The sequence below is a fragment of the Artibeus jamaicensis genome, unplaced genomic scaffold, assembly GCF_021234435.1.
Source record: "Artibeus jamaicensis isolate MK-2021 breed Jamaican fruit bat unplaced genomic scaffold, CSHL_Jam_final scaffold_833, whole genome shotgun sequence".
Taxonomy (NCBI): Eukaryota; Metazoa; Chordata; class Mammalia; order Chiroptera; family Phyllostomidae; genus Artibeus; species Artibeus jamaicensis.
This window is the reverse complement of record NW_026522056.1, coordinates 8,482,209-8,505,766: the sequence shown is the minus strand read 5'-3', so window position 1 is coordinate 8,505,766 and position 23,558 is coordinate 8,482,209. Positions and strand designations below refer to the sequence as shown.

Sequence of the window (23,558 nt, the reverse complement as noted above, 5' to 3'; positions counted from 1 at the left end):
TTACCAGATGTTTGCTCTTTCTCATCTACATATGAATTACCTACTTTCCCTTTGAAACACTAGACTCATTTCTCCCTCTTCTTAGTGCAGAATGGCATATAAGCCTCAACTGCCCAGTGTGACCTTGGATTCCATAGTCTTATGGAACCCTTGAATGTACATATGTAAAAAAATCGGACATTTTCTTTTGTTGCTCAGTCTTATGTTAGATCAATTATTAGTCCAGCCAGAAAAACTTAAAAGTGTGGGAGAAAAATTATTTCCCTTACACTAATATATCCACTTTCTAAAAATCTTCCCTTGAGGACATTTTTTATTACTGCTTTTAGAGAGGAAGGGAAAGAAAGAGAAACATTGATGGGAGAGAAACATCTATTAGTTACCTCCTGTACTCAATCCCACCAGGGATTGAATTGGGGGAACTCCGTCCTCCTGGCCACTATGGATGAGAATAAATCTACCAAGGCATGATCTGCTTGGGGAGAAAAGGATGGCCAATTTCTCAGAGGAGAAGGGCCTCCAGCACCTCTTTCCCTGGGGTTTTATTGGGTTTAGTTTGCATAGGAATACAGGGCAGATATGTAAAGCTCATCAGTCATTGCCAGGCAGTAATGATCAAGGAATAGATAATTCTCAAAGAACTCTAAGGTTCTATTCTGAGTCAGGGTCAGATAAATAGAATGATATCAAAGGGCCATAAAACTTTGGGTAATAGACTCATTTTATGCTTGGACCCTTAACATTTAAATTGAGGACATTCATATTAAAGCAGGTTTCACAGGATTCTGTGCATTGTCTCTTAGGCCTGATTGTTCCCCGCCCCTCCCGCCACTGGGAACCACCCATTCCAGCACAGGGCTGCACCCTCTTCAGCATTGTTTGGTCAGAATCAGGTAGGGCAGCCAAGAAATTAGGAGACTTTTTACAGATAGAATGAGGACTCAGGCTATGACAAAGCTGAGGGGTGAGGGTCTTTTGTCACTCCTCCATAATCCCCTAAATCCTTCCCTGATGGCCCCTTGGTGGCCCTACCTATTAGGTAGTTCCTCCCTTAAGGAATCTTACCTGTCATTGGCTAATCAGTCATCCACTGGGCCAAGCAGGGGATATGAGAGAGGGGATAAGTTTTTGTCTCCTAAGCGGCTTATGTCCCTAAGACCTTTTTACTCAGCCTTAGCCATGGAGGGGTTACAGCTTCTGAAACCAGGCAGGGCAGTTCCCAACAATTGAACCTACAACCTAGGTGTGTGCCCTGAACCCACAACTTTTCTTGGTGTACAGGATGATGTTCCAACCAACTGTGTCACCTGACCAGGGAATATATATCTATATTTTGGTAGACTTGTTTTCAGGCTTTTCCCCATTATCTGTACATAGCTTTAAACTTACTGTTCATACACTTTCTTATGTGACTTATATCTACTTTCAATGTTAATCTCCTGTGTACCCATCTCTCAGCTTCAACAAGTATCAGTATATGGCCATCTTGTATCATCTATATCCCTGGAGTATTTTGAAGAAAATTCTAGACATCATAGTATTTCACTTGTAAATGCATATATATCTTTAAACTATAAGGAAGTTTAAAAAAACCACAATGCCATTATTAAAACTTGAAGAAAAAACCCCAAAGTAATTTATTTTATTTTATTTTATTTATTTATCTTTAGAAGGGAAAGGAAGGGAAGGAGAGAGGGAGAGAAATATCAATGTACGGTTGCTTCTTGTGCATCCATCCCCTACTGGGAACTGGCCTGAAACCCAGGCATGTGCCCTGACTGGGAATCGAACTGAGATCTTTTGGTTCGCAGGCCCATGGTCTATCCACTGAGCTATACCAGCCAGGGCTCCAAAGTAAATTTTAAAAAAAATTTTAGCCCTGGCTGGTGTAGCTCAGTGGATTGAGCACAGGCCTGCGAACCAGACAATCGCGGTTCAATTCCCAGTCAGGGCACATGCCTGGGTTGCAGACCAGTTCCCTGCAGGCCAATTCCCAGCGGGGGATGCATGAAAGGCAACCATACATTGATGTTTCTCTCCTCTCTCCTTCCCTTCCCCTCTAAAGATAAATAAATAAAATCTTAAAAAAAAGAAATCCTTTCTTGAAAAAAAAAATTTTTTTTATTTAGTTATTTTTCAAGTATAGTTTTTTTGTCTATTTCTCCCATCCCAGCCCCCCACCCCCACCCCGTGTTCCCCACCTCCCTCCTCCAAAGTAATTTTTTGATAAAATGAAATAATCTGGTCAGTTCTAACAGTGAATTTTAAAAAAAATTTTGTTCATTTATCTTTAGAGGGGAAGGGAAGGAGAGAGGAAGAGAAACATCAATGTATGGTTGCCTCTTGTGTGTCCCCTGCTGGGAACTGGCCTGCAACCCAGGCATGTGCCTTGACTGGGAATCAGACTGTAATACCTTAGTTCTCAGGCCAACGCTCAATCCACTGAGCTACACCAGCCAGGGCTAACAGTGAATTTTTAAAGCAGAACAAAATTCTCTCAGTAGGGCCATCGTCTACTTAATCATTCCATTGTTATAGGATATTTAAGTTGTTTGCGATTTTGATTATAAATAATGTTGTGATGAACAAATTTATGCCTATAATTTTTTCTCCAGTTGAATAATTTTCTTAGGAAAGAGTTTTAGAAGTTAAATAGCACTGCAGAAAGTCACGTGATGTTTCATCTAGTCTCCAACTGTGTATGTTGTATTAAGGGGTTCTTTGTTTAGGCACAGCAGCCCATGGGCAGAAGACCTTAACGGCCTCCATGTTGGCTTTAACAGAGGGTGGTTCATTGTCCTGTGCAGGGAATGAAATGATTGCTGGGATCTTCATTTCAGCCACTCCAAGGAAGGCCATGTGGTGATAATAGCTTGTGTTTTACCCTCTTGCCATAAGAGTATGATTAAGAATTTAAGATGTTTTCCACAGTATTGTGATGGCTATCCCACATTAATTTATGGCACTATTTTATGTGCCATAAATTAGGCATCAAATTTGATTAGGAATCAAATTTGAATTTCATTTTCTGCAGTTATTAACAGCAGCGTAAGATATCAGAATTCTTGCCCTGATTGGTGTGGCTCAGTGGGTTGGGTGTCACCCCACAAACCAAAGGGTTGCTGGCCCTGTTCCTGGTCAGGCCAGATTCCCGGGTTGTGGCCAGATTCCGGCTAGGGGCGTGTGAGGGGCAACTGATTGATACTTTTCTAGCACTTCGATCTTTTCTCTCCCTTTTCTCCTCCTTTCCCCTCTCTCTAAAAGTAAGTAAAAAAATCTTTTAAAAAATCAGACTTCTTTTATTATTGAAGTATAACTAAAGTTTGATATATACAACATAATGATTTGATAGTTGTATACATTGTTAAATGATCACCATGATAAGTCTAGATAACATCACAGGAGTCTTATCTTTTATTTAAATTGGAAAAGATTATGTAGTCTTACTGAGAATGATGAGTACTGGGAAACTTGATTCTATGTTTTAAGTAATCATTAAATTTAGAGTTTAGACTTAATCTTGTTTGGATTATTAAACTCAGGATTTTGGGTGTCAGTAATAGTCTGGATAGGTGATTTAAAACACAATTAGGAATAAATGAGTTATTTGTCTCTTGTATGCTGTTATTATCGGGAAGCACAGTGGAATAGTACAAAGAACATGAGTTCTGGGTTCATTTCCTGACCTTGCCATACTGATACCAACAACAATGATATTTATTGACCATACTATATGCCAGATACTATGTTAAGCATTTGGTATATGTCATCTCATTTAATTTGAACAATAACCCTTCAAGATAAGTTTATGAACTTATATATACAGAGCCTCTGGGAGAGCTAGGTCTGCCTCTGTAGCCTTTTTTTTCTTTCTATCGTATCATGATTATTTTCTGCTTTCTGTAGCCATTCTTCCACATTTCCCAGAATCCTCTCATCAGTTTGTGAGTTCAAGTACTCTACTGTTAGGTCTAATTGTTAGGTAGACTTACGGAAGTGTTTGGAGCAGAAGCACTGCTCTAAGGCATCTCATCACAATATACTTTCCCATTATTATGGCACAGACTCTACAGTGATAATCTGAGTTTAATATGTGGCATGTGATTATATGAAAGAAAGAATGCTTCCAAGATTGCTTAGTAGTTCATATTTTCATTACTTTCTGATCTCTTCCTAATGTTTTTGAAGTTGGGCATTAAGTCAGATTTCAACTCTTTCACGTGTCTTTTTTTTCTCTCTCAACTATGGTTTTTATAGAGTTTGAATTCTTACACTAATGGAGCATATGGCCCACCATACACAACTGGCCCAGGGGCAAATACTGCCTCATACTCTGGGGCTTATTACACACCTGGATATTCTCAGACCAATTACTCCACAGAGGTTCCAAGCACTTACCGTTCACCTGGGAACAGCCCAACCCCAGTCTCTCGTTGGATGTATCCCCAGCAGGACTGCCAGGCTGAAGCACCTCCTCTTAGGGGGCAGGTTCCAGGATATCCTGCTTCACAGGTGAGCATTGTTCTGTTGGGTGTATATTTTTTTAATGTCTTATGAACGATGCCATGTCCATTTCTCTGTTCAAGGGTTCTAATATGTTGACATAAGAAACGTCCATTGGCTATGAATCAAGGCCAGCAGTTTACTGAAGCTGCTGGTTTCAAGCAGGAGCCTAAAGCAATGTCTTTCTATGGTCTGTTGGCCATTTCAGAGCTTAGGAAATGTAATGATCAATTCATTAGAAAGAAACATCTGGGGAGGAAAAAAATCCAAACTTGTACAGAATTTTTTAGTTTATTTGAGTTAAACTGACAGTTGTCAAGAAGCACAACCTCAACAGATTAAGAAAATGCTTCAGGGAATGGCAGTTTTACACCTTAAATTATACATTACAACCAAAGGAGGAGACAAGGAAGTTAAATTAAATCCATTGGTGGTACATTAGGGGACAGGAGAAAGCAAAGTTCTGATGTCTCTGAGATTTGATAAATTTAAAGCGGATGGAAAGATACTTCTTTGACAGTGGTGGGTATAGGATAGTTAACAAAATTTACAGCAGATAGAGGTGGTATGCAGGAGAACAAGATAACGACGAGGGTTCCATGGTCTTGTCCTCTGGTGGGAGGTTGTGCCCTGATGGGTGTGAAAAAGGGAATTAACTCCGACATTCCAAAGGTTATGTTGTTATAGATGCAAAAAAGACAATAGACAGGCTTAGTTACTGGCCTAGGACATGACTACCTACCATAACTCACTTTTAGTTAGGAAGTTTTAATTTCAGACCATCCCGTGTACTTACTTTAGGTGTCTGAGTTTATAAGGTCCACATGCAAGCTTCCCCTTAGCTTGTCAGATTTAATTAGTATGTGGCCCCTTTTTTGTCCACAAATATGCCTTTGTTTCTGCTTCCTTATATGAGTCTACTTATTTATCGTAGGTATGGGGCAGGCTTATGTTGTGCTTCAGCCATTGAATTTTAGACCCTATTCCTTCTGAGTTTGTCAGCAAATCTGCCTCTGGTATTTTTGGAGCCAAGTTTTTCAAGGCTTAGAGAAATTACTAGCTGATCTAAGATGTTAAAATTTAGCCTAGGGGTGGCCAAGATATATTCTGCTAAGGAGAGATAAAGCATCACAGAATCTGTTAATACTGGAATATTTTCGTTACTTCTTTTTAGTGTTTGTTTTTTTTTAAAGCAATGACCAGCAAATGTCCTTCTCTCAATATAGAACCCTGGAATGACCCTGCCCCACTATCCTTATGGGGATGGTAATCGTAGTGTTCCACAACCAGGACCATCTATACGACCACAAGAGGACTCATGGGCTTCTCATGGTGCTTATGGAATGGGAACCCGTTACCCCTGGCCTTCAGCTGCGTCCTCAGCACCACCTGGGAATCTCTATATGAGCGAAAGTACTTCAGCGTGGCCTAGCACTGGCTCTCCTCAGCCACCCCCTTCACCACCACCCCAGCAGCCAAAGGTAGGAGACCTAAATGTTGTTCTTTTGATGTTTGGGTAGTTAAGAAAGCACAACATAAAACTTTTATACCATGGTCTGTGTTAAGTGGGGACTAACTGCAAAAAGTTGGTTATTACTACCTATAGCTTTACCTAGCCCAGTTTCCTTTAAAAAAAAGACTATTTTTAGAGCAGTTTTAGGTTCATATCCTCTTCCTAAAAGACTACTCCCAGCACCAAATGCTCATTTACTGTTTGTTGTAATACTATCTGAATGTTAAACAGAATCAAAGGTTGCATTTTATTACCTCAGTCTGTAGACCGAAGACAAAACCAGTATGAAATTGTGGTTAAACCAAAGACTTGAACATGATTTGCTTGTGACTAGGTTCCTTTTTAAGATCTGTCTTAAGATTTTATGGGGGAAACTATCTAATTTCTATTTATTTAGTGGATTGTGAGGTAGTAAGGGTAGATTATGAGGTATTCATGGTGATGCCCTGCCTTTTGGACGGATGGTAGATTCCAGCTATTATGCTCAGGAAATCTCTGCCTTTTACTTGACAGGGCACTCCTTTTTTCTTTTTAAGGCCGTGTTTTTCTCAAATAATTAATGAAGGGGGTCCAGTTTTATTGGTGGGGAATCTTTTCATGTATGAAGGTGAAAGATGTGGGTTAACAAATCTGATGTTGATGGATTACCATTGAAACAGTTTTTTTTTTCCTTTTTGCTTTCCCACCCCAAGGATTCCTCATATCCCTATAGCCAATCAGATCAAGGCATGAACCAGCACAACTTTACTTGCAATGTCCACCAGTACGAGTCCCCAGGAACAGTGAACACTGATAATTCAGATCTTTTGGATTCCCAAGTCCAATATAGTGCTGAGCCTCAGCTGTATGGTAATGCCACCAGCGAACATCCCAGCAATCAAGAGCAAAGTAACAATCTTCCTGAAGAGTGTTTACCTTCAGATGAAGATACTCCCCCAAGTATTAAAAAAATCATACACGTGCTGGAGAAGGTCCAGTATCTTGAGCAAGAAGTGGAAGAGTTCGTAGGAAAAAAGACAGACAAAGCATACTGGCTTCTGGAAGAGATGCTAACCAAGGAACTTTTGGAACTGGATTCAGTTGAAACTGGGGGTCAGGACTCTGTCCGACAGGCCAGGAAAGAGGCTGTTTGTAAAATCCAGGCCATACTGGAAAAATTGGAAAAAAAAGGATTATGAAAGGATTTAGAACAAAGGGGAAGCCTGTTACTAACTTGACCAAAACTCTTGATTTTGGTTAATTACCCTTTTTTTGAAATGCCTGTTGATGACAAGAAGCAATGCATTCCAGCATTCCTTTGATTTGAAACTTGAAAAACTGGTAAAGGATTTGGGAAAACATTTTTGTTATGAGTTGTTTTCAGTTTTTAGACCAATGAATGTAATAGGAAACCGTGGAGTTACCAATATTGCCAAGTAGACTTACTCCTTAAGAAATGTATGGATATCTACAAGTTGCTTCTTATCATAAATACACTTTATGTAACAGGCTTATCAGAAATCTGCCAGATGAGACTGGATATAATCTGAGACAAACAGGCTCTGTTTTTTAACACATGTGGATTATTTGTCAACATTTTTGTACATTTTGACTGCTTTCAACATACACGTCGTGTAATTACAGCTTGGACTTTAGCTTTGTTGGACCTCTGTTTTGTTATTTGCAGTTTACAAATATAGTATTATTCTCTACTTCTTGGTACATTTTGTAGTAATATGTTTAATGTAATTATTCAAGAGACTATATTGCTAGCCAGATAGTATGGCATTTCTGAATGAATTTATATCTTTTCACCACTTGAATATATTGCAATGCATAGTGAGTTCCTGAGGTAAACTGTCTCCTTTTTTGTATAGATCATTAGGTTAGAGTTTCACCACTTCTATGTTAATAGCAGAAGGCAATTTGAAAATAACGTGGGCATAGGAATGCAAATGCTTGTGGCCATTTTTCTGTTTTGCTCTTTTAGCGTATTTGTATAAAGATTTACTTTAAAATTCCCCTCCCTTCCTTTAGTTATCTTTTCACTAGTGCTGCTTTCATATGGAGCATATGGAGCACAGGTAACAGATGAGAAATTAAATGCCACAGTGGGTAGAAATAATTAACTGTAAAAGTAATAAATACAACGATTTGGAAATGCTGTTCTTTATCTGAAATACTGGTTTCACCATCAAGAGCCCTACAAACAGATTTCAGCTTAGTTTATACTAAAAAAACAAGGAGAGTAAAATAGAATTCATGCTCAGGGAATGAATCAGCCATAGCTAGAGTAGGAAATTATTTTTTCGTTTAAAGGTGGATTTGATGTTTATCTTTATTTCCCTAGAATAAATTGCATGGGAAATATTGCCTGTTTTATTAAAAGATATTTATTACCATTAGTAACAATCATTTTAGAGCCAGATTTAAGGAAGGGATATTGAAAGGGTCTTAGCTGGGCTTGCTTGGGTACCTCTGTGCTATCTCTGCTATCTTATCGAAGAGACTTAGGTAAATAATTTAATTTTTACATCTAAAGTGGCATCTAGTATACAGTGTCTGTTACTAGAAAAACAGCTGTTTCTTAATAAGATGTGCAAATGATAATATTTCTTTTCTAGACTGCTAGGCCTATTAGTGATAATAAATCTTATCAGCCATCTCCTCTCCTTATTAAAAAAAATACAAGACCAATACAAACATAATTGGTTATGAGAAGAAATGGAGTAAACATAATGGCTGGGTCTTATGGTTGGGATGAGTGATTTTATGAGATAATGTGATAATTTTATTCTAGGATATTTATTTTTGGCCTAACAGGAATGTTAAAAGGCTTTTCTATGAAAATTAGAAGACCACTTGAAACAAAATTTAGAAGGGGGAGGACCTTAAATAGCAAAGTTAACATAAAACAGTGAGACAATGACTAATTCAGGAGAGAAAACTACTATTCGAGTGCCCAAGATACCGATTTTCATTGTCATGATATGCACATATATACATATGTGTGTATGTTTTTTAAAGTTACTTAAAAGTTTTTTCATATAATTTTAGGCCTTTTGAAGAGTTGTAAAAATAGTTTCTGTATGCTCTTTACTCAACTGGCCCTTCTTTTAACATCTTTCATAACTGTGGACATTTGTCAAAGTAAGAAATTAGCCTTGAAACAATACTATTAACTAAAGTAGAGAATTTAAAAAGTAGAGATTTTCTTAGTCTTTTCACTAATGTCTTTTTTTACTTACTGTGACAGGATCCAATCCAGGATCCCACCTTGCATTTAGTTGTCACGTCTGTATTGTCCTCCAATCTGTGACAGTATGTTATGACGCCTGATGTTGTGTGATGTATTTCTGGTGTTGTTAACCTTAATCACTACCTAGTAGTGTCTGCTAGGATTCTCTACTGAAAACTACTGTTTCCTTTGTGATGACTAAATATTATCTGGAGATACTTGGAGACTATGCAAATGAATGTCCCGTTTCTGCTTAAACCTTTGCCCACTCGTTTTCATAATCCATTGGCAAATCTTGCTTGTGTTGTGTCAGTTACTACTGTGGTGTTCTAATGGTGATGTTCTGTTTCTCTCATTCGACATTTATTAATTGGAATTCTTCTGTAAAGAAGGGTTATTGCTTCTGGATTTATGTTTTTAATTATAATAAGATAGTGGGGATAAATACAAACTTAGAACTTAAAGATGTAAACTATATTGAACTGATTCCAAATATCAATATCAAAGAAAGGAAAACTAAATTAGCAACCTGTTTCAGAAAATATACCGAACATATGATTTATGATTTATGGATTTGGTTCAGTTTTTGACTTCAGTTTTTGACTCTAGACTGCATTCAAAATTTTCTCAAAATTTCACATGGACTTTAAGTGTCTGAATTTATATTACTTTGGGGATAATTTTTGTCAGAATCTTGAATAAAGGTACCCATACCTGGCATGTAAAACACAACTATGTTTTTTTTTTTAATCCACTATTCTTTCGAATATAAACACCAAAATGAATATTTAGGCAAATAAGCCCTAATGAAATATCTGGGGGATGGGTTATGATTGTCTACATTTTTGGTGTGGAATTCTTTGAAATGCTTTTTAAAATAGGGTTTCACAAATACAAAGATTTTACAAAAGTCTTTAGTTGATTGATATAATACTGTTAAAGGTGTGCACATTTTTTTTTAAGTTTATAGATTAAATTGGCATTTTTGTAAAAGGTTTTTTGAGATGGATAGTTGATGACTGGAACTTTTTTTCCTCTTTTAAAAAAGTTATGCATTTAAAGAATCAAATCTGTGGAAGTTATGATTTTAAAGAGTAAAATCTATGAAAAAGAGTATTCTCCTGCTCCCAGTCCCATTTTTTAAAATGATTTTAGTGAGAGAGGAAGGGGGAGAGAAACATCAGTCAGTTGCCTCCTGTACATGCACCCACACTGGGCATCAAAGCCGCAGCCTAAGTGTGTGCCCTGACCAGGGATCAGAGCCCACAACTTTTTAGTGTATGGGAAGGCGTTCCAACCCACTGAGCCACCCAGCCAGGGTGCCACTCCCATTTTTAATTCTTCAAAAGCAACCACTTTTGATTGAATTAAAAAAAATTATCTCCATATTTTTCAATAGCTTCTTCTTGATTTATCAATTTTAGGTCATTTCTACTGATTGTCTGTTATAGAGAATGAAAGTTTAGGTTTCTCTGCCTCCTAACATATACCCATCCTCTTAACTTCTCAGTCTAGGTATATGGTAATTTTGTTGAGTGTGTAAATGCTAAACAGAGCTCAGTCATATAGTAAACTGAGCTCTTTCCTCAACACTTGTTTTCCCTGGAATTAATCATTTGTTTTATTTATTTTGTTTGCTTATGTACTTATGATTAATTTGACCTCAAATCATCCATCATTTGTCTAAATCTTCTGTTAAGATGCTCAGATAACCCTGGCTGGTATGGCTCGTGGATTGAGTGTTGGTCTGCAAACCAAAGGGTCACTGGTTCGATCTCAGTCAGGACACATGCCTGGGTTGCAGGCCAGGTCCCCAGTTGGGGGTATTTGAGAGGCAACCACACACTGATGTTTCTTCCCTCTCTTCCCCACTCTTTAAAAATAAATAAATAAAATCTTAAAAAAAAAAAGATGATCAGACATATATTTTACCAGTTTCAAAAGGAAAAAGTCTATCCTAGAGCCTTCTGACTAAAGAACTGGGACTGTTCCTGGTACAAACTTTTATTCTGGGATCTTCTACTCACCATGTTGCTTTCCTGTTTTCTGTAGCCTGTCTTTCCCCTTCTTAGTTTGATTCTTCATTTTAGTGGAGTATTTTCTTCAGTAGTTTCCTGGGAAAGGTGCATGGGACATAATTTGTTTACATCTTGCATATTCATATTTGGAAATGTATGTTCATGGTCCTTTGTAAGAACCCCAATTTTTCTCTCTGGAACCTTATAGGATATTTTTGTTTCCTCTATTCTGAAATTTCCTAAGGTATAGCTTTGGCGTAGGTCTGTTTTATGCTGGGCACATTTCATTCTGGAAACTCATGCCCTTGCTTCCTATGAAGTACTTGTGATTTTTTGGTTTGTTTGTTTGTTTGTTAATTTCCCCCCTCTACCACCCTTATCTCTGTTAACTCTGTAGAATTCCTGCTGTTTCTGTTATAGACCTCTTAGACTGGTTCTTTGGTTTACTTATGTTTTCTGTTTTTCATTTTTTTTGCCTTGTACTTTTACTCACCTTTATATTGCAGCTCTAGAATTTTATATTTCTTCTATCATATTTTTAATTTCTAAGAATTTTTTTCTGTTCTTCTACAGGATTCTGCTTTTGTTTGTGGTTGTAGCATCTTACATCCTTGAGAATATTAATGATAATTTGATGTTCTTATTGAATAATGCATTTCCTCCAAAATTTCTTTCTGTTTTATCTCAGTCTTTATCATGTTAAAGAGATTTCCGAGATGTCTGGTAGTTCTTGGTTGTATTTTTTTTTACAGTATATTATACTAGAAACCCACAATTATTTTTAGAAAATGCTTCCTGACTCTTCTGTTTTTGTTATCATCATCATCATCATCATCTTTCTTGGAGTGGGAGGGCTATTTTAAACCTGAAATTGGGAAGGGTATTTTTATCTTGATAATTTTCACTTTCGTGTTTAAAACAGAAGGGCTTTATATTCTGTGTGGCGTTCCTCCGAAAGTAATGAGCAGTAGCACATCTGCTGTGGTGAAATGTGAGGCAGAGGAGGTGCCAGCTGCTGAGAGTGAGGATTTAGGGGTTTCTGGGATCAGGGCACATTTTTCTCTCAGCCACCCCTTAAATGTTCTTTTATTTTGCAATACGTACTTTATCTTGTAAGCTAATGCCAAGAGTAGTATCGCCAGATGAAACATAGGACTCCCAGTTACATTTGAATTTCAGATCAATAAATCATCTTTTAGTATAAGTGTGTTCTAAATATTGCATGGGAACTACTGGTACTAAAAATTACTATTTTTCTGAAACTCACATTTAACTGGAAATACAATAGTTCCCCCTTATGTGGGAGGAGATATGTTCCAAGACCCTCAGTGGATGCCTGAAACTGTGAATAGTACCAAACCCTACATATACTGTGTTTCTTTCTTGTACATACATATTATGATAAAGTGTAATGTATCAATTAGGCACAGTAAGAAATTAACAACAATAATAATAAAGTAAAACCATCATAATAATATGTTGTAATAAAACTTTCATGAATGTGGTCTCTCAACACTTGATCTTAGCCAAAAGGCCGAGAGGCGATTCTCTCAAAATATCTGGGTGTAGTATACGTACACTGTGGACATGCAGGACAAAGGGGCGATTCATGTCCCAGGAGGGAAGGAGCAGGACAGTGTAAGATTTCATCAAGCTACTCAGAAGTGTGTACAATTGAAAACTTATTGTTTATTTCTGGGATTTTCCACTTAATATTTTCAGATTGTGGTTGACCACAGGTAACTGAAACCATGGAATGTGAAACTGTGGATAAGGAGGGACTACTGTACTGTATTTTTTTAATTGAAGTTTTTATTTTGAGATAATTGTAAATTCATGTGCAGTTTTAAGAAGTGATGCAGAGCTTTCTTGTACCCTTTACCCAACTTCCCTCAATGGGAATATCTTGCAAACTTTCCTGCAGTGTCACAGCCAGGATATTGACTTTAATATATAGCACACTTCCATCATCACAATTTTTAATCCTGTTGACCTTTTTATAGCCATACCTGCTTCTCCTTTGCTACCATACTAAACCCATTAATCTTTTCTCCATTTCTAAATTTTGTCATTTCAAGAATGTTCTATAAGTAGAATTACACATTACATAACCATTAGAGAGATTGGCTTCTTTTCACTCAGCATTATTCTCTTGAGATTCAGCCAAGTTATTTCCTGATCAGCAGGTTTGTTTTTTGAATTGCCACGTAGTAGTCTATGATATGGATGTACCACAGTTTTAACTGTTCACCTATTGAAGGACACCTGGGTTGTTTCCAGTTTGAAGTTCTTATAAATAAAGCTGCTATGTACATTCATGTACAGGTTTTTGTGTGGACATAGTTTTTATCTGGGGGATAAATGCCAAGGAGTGTGATTCTGGGTCATACTGTAGTTGCATGTTTAATTTTTTTAGGAAACTACCAAACTTTTCTAGAGTGGCTATACCAGCAATGTATGAGTTTCTCTGCATCCTTGCCAGTATTTGGTGTCAAAAATTTTTTTAAATATATTTTATTGATTACTCTATTACAGTTGTCCCACTTTTTTCTCCCCTTTATTCCCCTCTGCCCTGCACCCCCGCTCCCACCAGGATTCCTCCACCTTAGTTCATGTCCCTGGGTCATACATATAAGTTCTTTGGCTTCTCCATTTACTATATTGTCCTTAACCTCCCCCTGTCTATTTTGTACCTATCATTTATGCTTCTTATTCCCTGTACATTTTACTCCATTTCTGCACCCGCCCCACTGATAACCTTCCATGTGATCTCCATTTCTGTGATTTGGTTCTTGTTTTAGTTGTTTGCTTAGTTTGTTTTTGTTTTTAGGTTCAGTTGATAGTCGTGAGTTTGTTGTCATTTTACTGTTCATATTTTTTATCATCATCTTTTTCTTATGTAAGTCCCTTTAACATTTCATATGATAAGAGCTTGGTGATTATGAACACCTTTAACCTGACCTTATCTGGGAAGCACTTTATCTACCCTCCCATTCTAAATGATAGCTTTGGTGGATAGAGTAATCCTGAATGTAAGTCCTTGCCTTTCAACATGGGATACTTCTTTCCAGCCCCTTCTTGCCTGGAAGGTTTCTTTTGAGAAATCAACTGATAGCCTTATGGGAGCTCCTTTGTAGGTAACTGTTTCCTTTTCTTTTGCTGCTTTTAAGATTCCATCCTTATCTTTAATCTTGGATAATGTGATTATGATGTGCCTTAGTATGTCTTCCTTGGGTTCAACTTCTTTGGGACTCTCTGAACTTCCTGGAAGTCTATTTCCTTTGCCAAAATGGAGAATTTCATTGTTTTTTCAAATAAGTTTTCAATTTCTTGCTCTTACTCTTCTCCTTCTGGCACCCCTGTGATTTGGAAGTTGGAATGAACGTGTAAAGATGTCCTAGAGGTTCCTAAGCCTCTTCTCATTTTTTTGAATTGTTTCTTCATTCTGTTCTGGTTGCATGTTTATTTCTTCCTTACGGTCCAAGCCATTGATTTGAGTCCCAGTTTCCTTCCTGTCACTGTTGGTTCCCTGTACATTGTCCTTTATTTCACTTTTCATAGCCTTCACTTTTTCCTCTGTTTTGCCACCATACTCAACCATTTCTTTGAGCATCCTGATTACCAGTGTTTTGAACTGTGCATCTGATAGCTTGGCTATCTCTTTGTTGCTTAATTGTATTTTTTATGGAGCTTTGATTTGTTCTTTCACTTGGGCCATATATATTTTTTGTCTCTCTCTGTCTGTTACGTAGTAATAAGCAGAGCCTTAAGTGTTCACCAGGGTGGGGCAACCCACGTCACTGCGTAGTGGCACTGTCTGTGGGGGCGGGGCCTGAGGGAACAGTGCTGCTTGCTCAGCTCTCGTCTGGCTTTCACTCCCTCCACTACCCACAAGCAAATTGGGCCCTTCTGATGCTGATTCCTGGATGGGTGTTTTTGTGTACGTTCTAGGACCCTGTAGGTCTCTCTAACAAACTCTCCTGTGAGGTTGGGAGTTTCTCCTGCTGCCTCAACCCCCACAGGTGTTTTCAGCCAGAGGTTTTGAGGTTTTATTTCCCAGCACTGGAACCCTAGGTTGTGCATTCTGTCTTGCTCCCCAGTTGTTCCTCTGGGCTTAATCTGCATGCAAATGTGGGACCACCCACTCCACCTCCACCAGCTGCTGCCCTTCCCGCTGCCCCAGTGCTTGGTGCTTCATGCCCCGAGGCCTCTTGGACCAGCAGCCTGTCTCTGCCCCTCCTACTGGTCTGGATGAATGTTTCTTCTTTAACTCCTTGGTTGTCAGACTTCCATAGAATTTGATTTTCTGTCAGTTCTGGTTGTTTTTTGTTTTTAAATTTGTTATTCATTTGGTTGTGCGAGGAGGAACAGTGTATCTATTTACACCTCTGTCTTGGCCAGAAGTCTCTGTTATTAGCACTTTAAATTAGTTTAAGTCCGTATACTATATTCAGATTTTCTTAGTTTTTTGCGTAACATGTTTTTCCTCTTCCAGGATTCTGTATCTCCTTAGGAGTCCCTTGCCTGTGACAGTTTCTCAGACTTTTCTTATTTTTGATGACTCTGACAGTCCTACAGAGTACTGGTTAGATATTTTGTAGAATGCTCCTCAACTGGGATTTGTCTGTTTTTCTCATAATTATGCTGGGGTTGTGGGTTTATGTGCCATAGAGGTAAGTGCCCTTCTCATCATATAACAAATGTATATACTATCAATGTAACTGATACTATTGATACCTCAATTACCTGGCTGAGGCAGTGTTTGTCAGGTTTCTCTACTATAAAGTTGCTTTTCTTCCCCCCTTTTCAATACTGTGCTCTTTGGAAGACAGTCACTGTACTCAATTCTGCACTTAAGGGGAGGGGTAATTAGCCTCCACCTCCTTGAGAGCATTATCTCTATAAATTATTTGAAATTTTCCTGCAAGGGAGATTTGTCTATTCTCTCTCATTTATTAATTTATTTGTTTTTTAAAAAATATTATTTATTTTTAGAGGGAGAGAAACGTCTATGTGTGAGAGAGTCATCAGTTGGCTACTGGGGTGCCTCTTGGACGTGCCCCAACTGTGGATGACCAGCAACCCAGGCATGTGCCCTGACCTTTCACTTTGCAGACTGATGCCCAACCAACTTAGCCACACTGGTTGGGGCTATTTGTTTAATCAATCATACCAGTATGGATTCACTTATTTGATACTTTGTGTTATGATCTAATACTACCTCATTTTGTCCCTCAAATTGTCTTGCTTTGGCCATTGGGATCTCTTTGAGTTTTGTCCTTTTGACATACCCCTTCATTGTGTGGCTTTTTCTTTTTCTTCTTCATTCTGAGTCCCTTCTTACTTTACGGCACGACAAGTTTCTTCAGGCTCATCTTGTGTATTTCCTGTTCTTGTCCTAGAATCAGTTATTTCTTCAAGAAGCCTTGGTTCCTCTTATTGAAGAAAGGGTATTGGAACCAAATTTGGGGTCCATTGTTTTCATTGCTGTATTTTAAGAATTCCTTGTTTTCTAGATACTAATCCTTTGCTGGATATATGGTTTATAAATATTTTATTCCAGTCTATAGTTTTTCTTTTCATCTTAAAAAATTTTTTTGTTAATTGATTTTGTTAGAGAAGAAACATCGACTTGTTGTTCCACTCATGTATGCATTCACTGGTTGATTTTTGTATATGCCCTGAGCGGGGCTCAAACCCACAACCCTGGCATATTGGGAAGATGCTCTAATCAACTGAGCTACGTGTGCAGGGCTTGTTTTTTCATCATCTTAACAGATTGTTTCACAGAGCAGACGTTTTCATCGATGAAATCCTATTTCAGTTTTCCTTTTTTAAGGGTTGGACTTTGGTGTCAGGTCTTTAAAAAACTCCTTGCATACAAGCAGTTCCTAAAGATTTGTTCCTGTTTTTTTCCCTAACAGTGTTACATTTTACATTTGCATTGCTACATTAATATTTGCTCAGTCTGACCACCCTAGCCAAGAGGACTTGGCTTGATGGAAACCTCTGTGAGCTAAAGAACAGCCACCTTGCCGCACAGTGCAAACTGAACATATCAGGTTATCAGCTTTCAAAATCAAAAGCCCTCAGTGAAGTATGACAGGGAAATCATAAGGCAAGTATAATTTTCTTTCCTCAAAAACAAACAAACAAACAAAGATTATTCAAGTTGAAAAAGGCAGGAACTATTCAGTTGTGGCTGTAAGTTAATAAAATGTATTCTCATGAAAGGTTGTGGACTTATAAAAACCACCAAATTTGTGCTGGAAGAGAATATCACCCCGGATGTGTCTAAGTTTCCTTCTAGTTCCAACAGTTGAAATAGCTGTATAGCTCAGGTCTTCTGTGTTCCTGATTTAAGCACCCTGCGTCACAGTAGCAGCTATATATTCTTTTTTTTTAATTTTTAAAAGATTTTTATTTATTTATTTTTAAAGAGGAAGGGAAGGAGAAAGAGAGGAGAGGGAGAGAAGCATCGATGTGTGGTTGCCTCTCACATGCCCTGTACTGGCAACCTGGCTTGCAAGCCAGGCATGTGCCCTGACTGAGAATTGAACCAGCAACCCTTTGGTTTACAGGCCCATGCTCAATCCACTGAGCTACACCAGCCAGGGCCAGCAGCTATATATTCTTGATCAAAATGTAGATTCATGACCTCTCTCATTAACTATATAGAATCTTTCTTTGTTGGATCTGAAAATCTACATTTTAAAGAATCTGCTTCCCATACTCTAACATTCATTAGGGTTTAAGAATCACTGTCACAGCCCAAAGCCCTGGTCTTGTTATTTTTATAGTCAGAGCATCAGAGAAGTTTTTTCAACTGTAGATGCCAAGGTATCCACCAGGGATTGAGGACTTTAACATCCCAGAACTGTATCCTTGTACCACCTAATGCCTTAATAGACGCTCATTGAAATATGGTTTATTCTGGGAAGAAATGAGAATTTAATATTGATGCCTAAAATTATTCCAACTTTGGATATGACATCCATTTGACCCTCAGACTCTTGCTTTCGCTCTTTAGGGAATTACTGGCCATTAGCGTTAACTTTCGCACTGGAGCATGGAGTCAGCAAACTACCACCAAAGGCCAAATTTAACCCACTGCCTGTTTTTATAAGTAATGTTTTAATGGGACACAGCCATACGTATTGATTTACATATTGCTGCTGGCTGCTTTTGGCTACAACAGGGGAACTGATTAGTTATATTGGAAACCTTATGGCCCACAGAGGCTAAGATACTTATTTGGTCCTTTATAATAAAAAAATTTCCTGCCTCCTGCACTAGAGAATTGAAAGATAAAAAGTAGAGTTTATTTCAGATTTTCCCTTTTAAATCTTTGCTGGTAGATTTGATATACAGTGGCAAACAATAGCCAGTGAAACTAAGTAGTGGTTTTTGAGAGATATGGTAAGACATTCTCTCTGAAACTACTTAGTGGGCCTTCTGGGGAACCTGAAATTTACACTGCTTAAGGCAATGTTGCTCAAATTGTAGATTTCATACTATCTGCATCTAAATCATCTGGAATGCTTGCTTAAATGCAGATTCCTGAATCCCACCAAAGACCTACTGAAAGAATTTCTGGAGGTATGGCTGGACTTTTGATTAGTCTTTTGTAACTATCAGTGTATCTGGTCCCTGTCTGTTATAGCATGCAACAAAATTTACTTGTTTACTTGCACGACTCTCCTGTGACCTCCTTCAAGGTAAGTATGGTATTATTCATTACTTTTGTATTCCAAGCCCCAGAATGGACACATTTAATTGCTGTAGTTCTCAAGGGTTGGTCCACGGTCTTTGGGGTGGAGGAGGGCTTGTCTTAGAAACCTTTTCAGAGATCACAAACACAAAACTATTTCCTTAATAATACTAAGACACGATTTGCCTTTTTGAGGTGTTGACTGTTGTTGCAAAAGCGATGGTGGGTAAAACTGCTGGCACCTTAGCAGGAATTACGGCAGTGGAAACAAATTGTACTATCTCGGTTATTGTCCACTACCATGCATTCATAATAAAAAATAGTGCCAGTTTCATTTCAGAATATTCTTCATGAAGCAGCAAAGTTTAATTTTATAACTCAACCCTGGAGTTCACACTTTTTCATACTCTATGTGACAAAATAGTGTGCATAAAACAATTCCACATACAGAAGTATGCTGGTCTCTTGAGGAAAAAGTACTTGACTGGTTATTTGAATTGATTACTGAGCCAGCTACTCTTTTTTTCATGGAACATTTTCATTTGAAAGTACAATTAACAACCCATGGCAATTCAGAGTTAACTATTTGGCAAAACTTCTTTTGAATATATGGGAATGGGGGAAAATTCCCTTTTCCTTCCTCTGGTTCTTTTAGCTAGCCTAATAATCATATCAAATGAGAGAGCGACCTACAAGAAAAAATCAGATTTGATTTTGTATTATAGGAACCCCACATACGTGAGAGGCTTAGACGGAAAGGGAAAATGGGTATATACAACATTCTGATCCAGGTAGGGATGAGGTTAAGGCACGTTGGGGCTTCAGAAGATCATTGTGGGGAGAGCACATATTCAATGATTATAGTTTGCCCTGCCCTATAAGTAGGTCCAAAAAGGTTATCTCTGATAATCTCTTATTATGGGCAAGGCACGCCATTCAAATTCTTCAAGATAGTTAAGGCTGGTGGGGGAAGAAGTTTCTCTTGAGCCCACAGGGCCTCAGTTGCCTTTAGCTCAAAACAACGCACAAAGCACCGAGGCACATCTTGAGGTTGCTTTTCTGAATTCCCACAAAAACAAAGTGAGCTGTCACTTCAAGGAGAACAACTGAGTATTTGTTGCCAATGGTAAATAAAATCTGACCTTTTCAAAAAGAAAAATAGAATTTTGGAAAACTTTGCTGTGCTGTGAGCTTCACAGCTTCCCAGTACTTAAATACTTTAATGAGATCCATGGTAATTAAAAAAAAAAAAGTATGAGTGTGTGGTTTAGTGGATTGAGTGCTGGCCTGGGAATTAAAAGCTCTCAGAATCAGTCAGGGCACATGCCTGGGTTGTAGGCCAGGTCAGCTGGGGGCCTATACCAATCCCTGTACCATATTTTGCCAAGTATCTTGCACACTTGCTGAAAGTTTTGAGAGAAAAATAAGGATGCGCAGTATACATAGGCAATACTAAAACATAGGTGTGCATTATATACAGCAAAACATGGGGTGTCTATCTCTCACACATCAATGTTTCCATCTCTTCCTAAAAGTAAATAAATAAAATCTTTGAAAAATAAAATAAAAATGTATAATTAAATGTGTTAACACTTGGAAGACTGCATAGCTCAAGTGAACTGAAATTTTCCAAAAGACCAACATCAAGGTGATGTCATAAATCATTTACAGGTAAAAGATCCATTCAGAGTGCCAGATAGACTAGTGGATTTTAATGTATCAGAGTACAAAAAGTTTACTGATATATTTTCAAGATTCCATATTGCTCCTAAATTTTAAGAAGCTACAATTTTATTTAATTTTTTAAAAATTACTGAATTGTTGGTCAATTACAGCTGTCTGCATCTTTTCCCCACCACTCTCCCTCCCCCAACCAAACCCCCTTCTCTCCCTTGCTTCCACACTCCCCTTTAGTTTTGTCCATGTGTCCTTTATAGTAGTTCTTGAAAACCCTTCTCTCCACTGTCCCCTTCCCCCACCCCTCTGGCTATTGTTAGATTGTTCTTAATTTTGATGTCTCTGGGTATATTTTGTTTGCTGTTTTCTTTTGTTATGTTCCAGTTAAAGGTAAGATCATATGGTACTTGTCCCTCACCGCCTGGCTTATTTCTTAGCATAATGCTCTCCAGTTCCATCCATGCTGTCACAAAGGGTAGGAGCTCCCTCTTTCTGCTGCATAAAATTCCACTGTGTAAATGTACCATAGTTTTTTGATCCATTCATTTACTGATGGGCACTTAGGTTGCTTCTAGCACTTGGCTATCATAAATTGTGCTGCTGTGAACATTGGGGTGCATAGGCTCTTTTGGATTGGTGTTTCAGGATTGTTAGGGTATAATCCCAGCAGTGGAATTGCTGGGTCCAAAGGCAGTTCCATTTTTAGTTTTCTGAGGGAATTCCATACTGTTTTCCACAGCGGCTGCACCAGTCTGCATTCCTACCAACAGTGCACTAGGGTTCTCTTTTTTCCGAATCCTCTCCAACACTTGTTGATTTATGTTGGCCATTCTGACTGGTGTGAGGTGTTATCTCATTGTGGTTTTAATTTGCATCTCTCTGATGGCTAGTAGTGCTGAGCATCTTTTCATATGTCTATGGGCCCTCTGTATGTCCTCCTTGGAGAAGTGTCCAAGTCTATTGCCCATTTTTTAATTGGGTGTTTTGTGTTCCTGGAGTGGAGTCCTACAATTTAATTTTAGTGTATTAAAAAGAATATCCATGGTTACCTGAAAATGCTATGAAAATACATCTTCCTTCTCCAACTGCACATAGTTGGTTGAGGCTGTCTTCGTATACTTCACAACTAAAATTGCAACAGATTAAATGCAGAAGCAAATTTGAGAATCCAATGGTTTTCTATTAAACCATACATTAAAGAAATTTACAAAAATGTGAAATGTCATTATTTTCTCTGATTTTAAAATTATTTTGGAAAATAGTTATTGTTATTTATTAAAAAAATTTTAATTTATTCATTTATTCTTAAAAGGGACAGGAGGGAGAAATAGAGGGATAGAAAGATCGATGTGTGAAACATCAGGCAATTGCTTCTCATACAAACCCATATGCCCTGACTGGGGACCGCCCAGAATCCAGGCATTTGCCGCGACAAGAATTGAACCTATGACCTTTCGGTTTGCAGGATGACAACCAACTGAGCTACACTTGTTACGGCTGGGAAATAGTTACTTTTTATAAAAATATTTACACAAAAAGGGTTTTTACTATTGCTTTAAAGTGAATTAATATATTTTAAATTTCTCAGTTTTAGTTTCTAGTACAGTAAATAGTGATAGATATAAACCATACAAACATTATTTTTTAGGGTCCTGAGACAAAAATAATTGAGAACGGCTGGTATGGAAGATACAGTGGAATTTAGCGACAGAGGACCTAAATTAAAATTACAGTTCTGCCATCTGAAGATAGAGAACTAAAATTCAGGTTCTAATTGTTACTTAACTGACTGATTTCAGTTAAGTTGTTTAGGTGCGGGCTGTGAAGACAGACTATGATTTTGGCTCTACTTGCTGGTAGTATGACTTTGGGTGAGTCATTTTACCTCTGCAAATAAAGATAACTATAGTACCTGCTTCATCAGGTTGCAGTGAGGACTTAATGGGATTATACTTGCAAAATGCTTACTTTACACCTATACCTACAAAGTAAGAGCTAAGTGATAGTACTATTATTAGTTTATAATATTAGCTAATCATCTGACAAGATCCTAGAGAATGGGGCACAGTCCTGGCTTTCTTCATCCTCTTGGTAGAAAACATAAATTATTTAGGTGCTATAAATTTTAGAAGGTATAAATTTGTTAATATTTTGACAAATACATTTCTGGCTGTTAATCTACAGGAGAATTAATGTTATAAAAGTTCCCTCTTTCAGTTTCCCTTTTTCTCGGTTTGTGAAGAAATAACGAAACTGAAAAACATTCTCAAAACCTTTGCCCTATAATCTAGTTAGAAAATAGGGAGCTATCTCATTATTCCCCAAAGGAATTGAGATCTTCCATAAACTCAAATACTCAAGAGAGCTGGGCAATGTTACTACTCAGTTTAAGGTCTTGATAGGGACAGCTGCGACTAGCACCCTATCGTCCCATTTTTCACCAGGGAAGTGGCTTCCCGCATCATTTCAGGCCCTTTAGTAGGGTTAGGGTTAGCCGGGGTACTAGCGGGTCAGGGGGCCTGTTTTCCCATGTATTAAGTGAGGAGGTTTAGCTTTCCTCCCTCATTTCAGTGAAATACCACGTACTGCCTGACAGCTAGGAGGTCACCTTCCCCATCCCCGCCTTTCAACTACCTCCTCTTTAAAACGCCGCACCCGCTCGTAGCGAAGAGTGCGGTGCACTTAGGAGCCGCACGCCTAGCCCTCCGACTCTCTGCCCGCAGGGTGGAGGCACATCTCGCGCGAGTCCGTCCAGCTCTCGCGACACTTCCTGGCAGTACCTCTGCGGTTGTCCCAGTCTCTCCGGCTGTTTCTGCGCAGCAGTCACGGCCACCTAGGTTTGCGCTCCGCAGTCTGGCCCGCTGGTCGCCCGCTGGGAGCGCGGTGGAGCCCAGTGTCGGCCGCGAGCCGGCGGGGCGC

At 38.4% G+C, this 23,558-nt stretch overlaps 1 protein-coding gene, 1 long non-coding RNA gene and 1 other non-coding gene across 4 annotated transcripts in view; 2 read left to right on the top strand and 1 right to left on the bottom strand.

Moving 5' to 3' along the window:
- BAG4 (BAG cochaperone 4) overlaps positions 1-9,795 on the top strand; it is a 22,413-nt gene extending 12,618 nt beyond the window's left edge. The window contains exons 3-5 of the mRNA XM_037166990.2: positions 4,258-4,512; positions 5,730-5,984; positions 6,709-9,795. Coding sequence (XP_037022885.2) covers positions 4,258-4,512; positions 5,730-5,984; positions 6,709-7,194 — 996 coding nt within the window. The 3' untranslated portion in view covers positions 7,195-9,795. The remainder of the gene's footprint in view (positions 1-4,257; positions 4,513-5,729; positions 5,985-6,708) is intronic.
- LOC119065065 (small nucleolar RNA SNORA2/SNORA34 family) lies at positions 4,618-4,754 on the top strand. Its single transcript, XR_005085537.2, has one exon. It is a non-coding gene; the product is annotated as a small nucleolar RNA SNORA2/SNORA34 family (small nucleolar RNA).
- LOC119065023 (uncharacterized) lies at positions 7,077-23,387 on the bottom strand. 2 transcript variants are annotated; one of them, XR_008390599.1, is made up of 4 exons: positions 23,295-23,387; positions 21,689-21,765; positions 11,261-11,347; positions 7,077-7,164 (listed from the first exon to the last, which is right to left on the bottom strand). It is a non-coding gene; the product is annotated as an uncharacterized LOC119065023 (long non-coding RNA). The 2 variants fall into 2 exon arrangements; XR_008390600.1 differs by having other exon boundaries at positions 23,274-23,347.
- Positions 23,388-23,558: the final 171 nt, after the last annotated feature.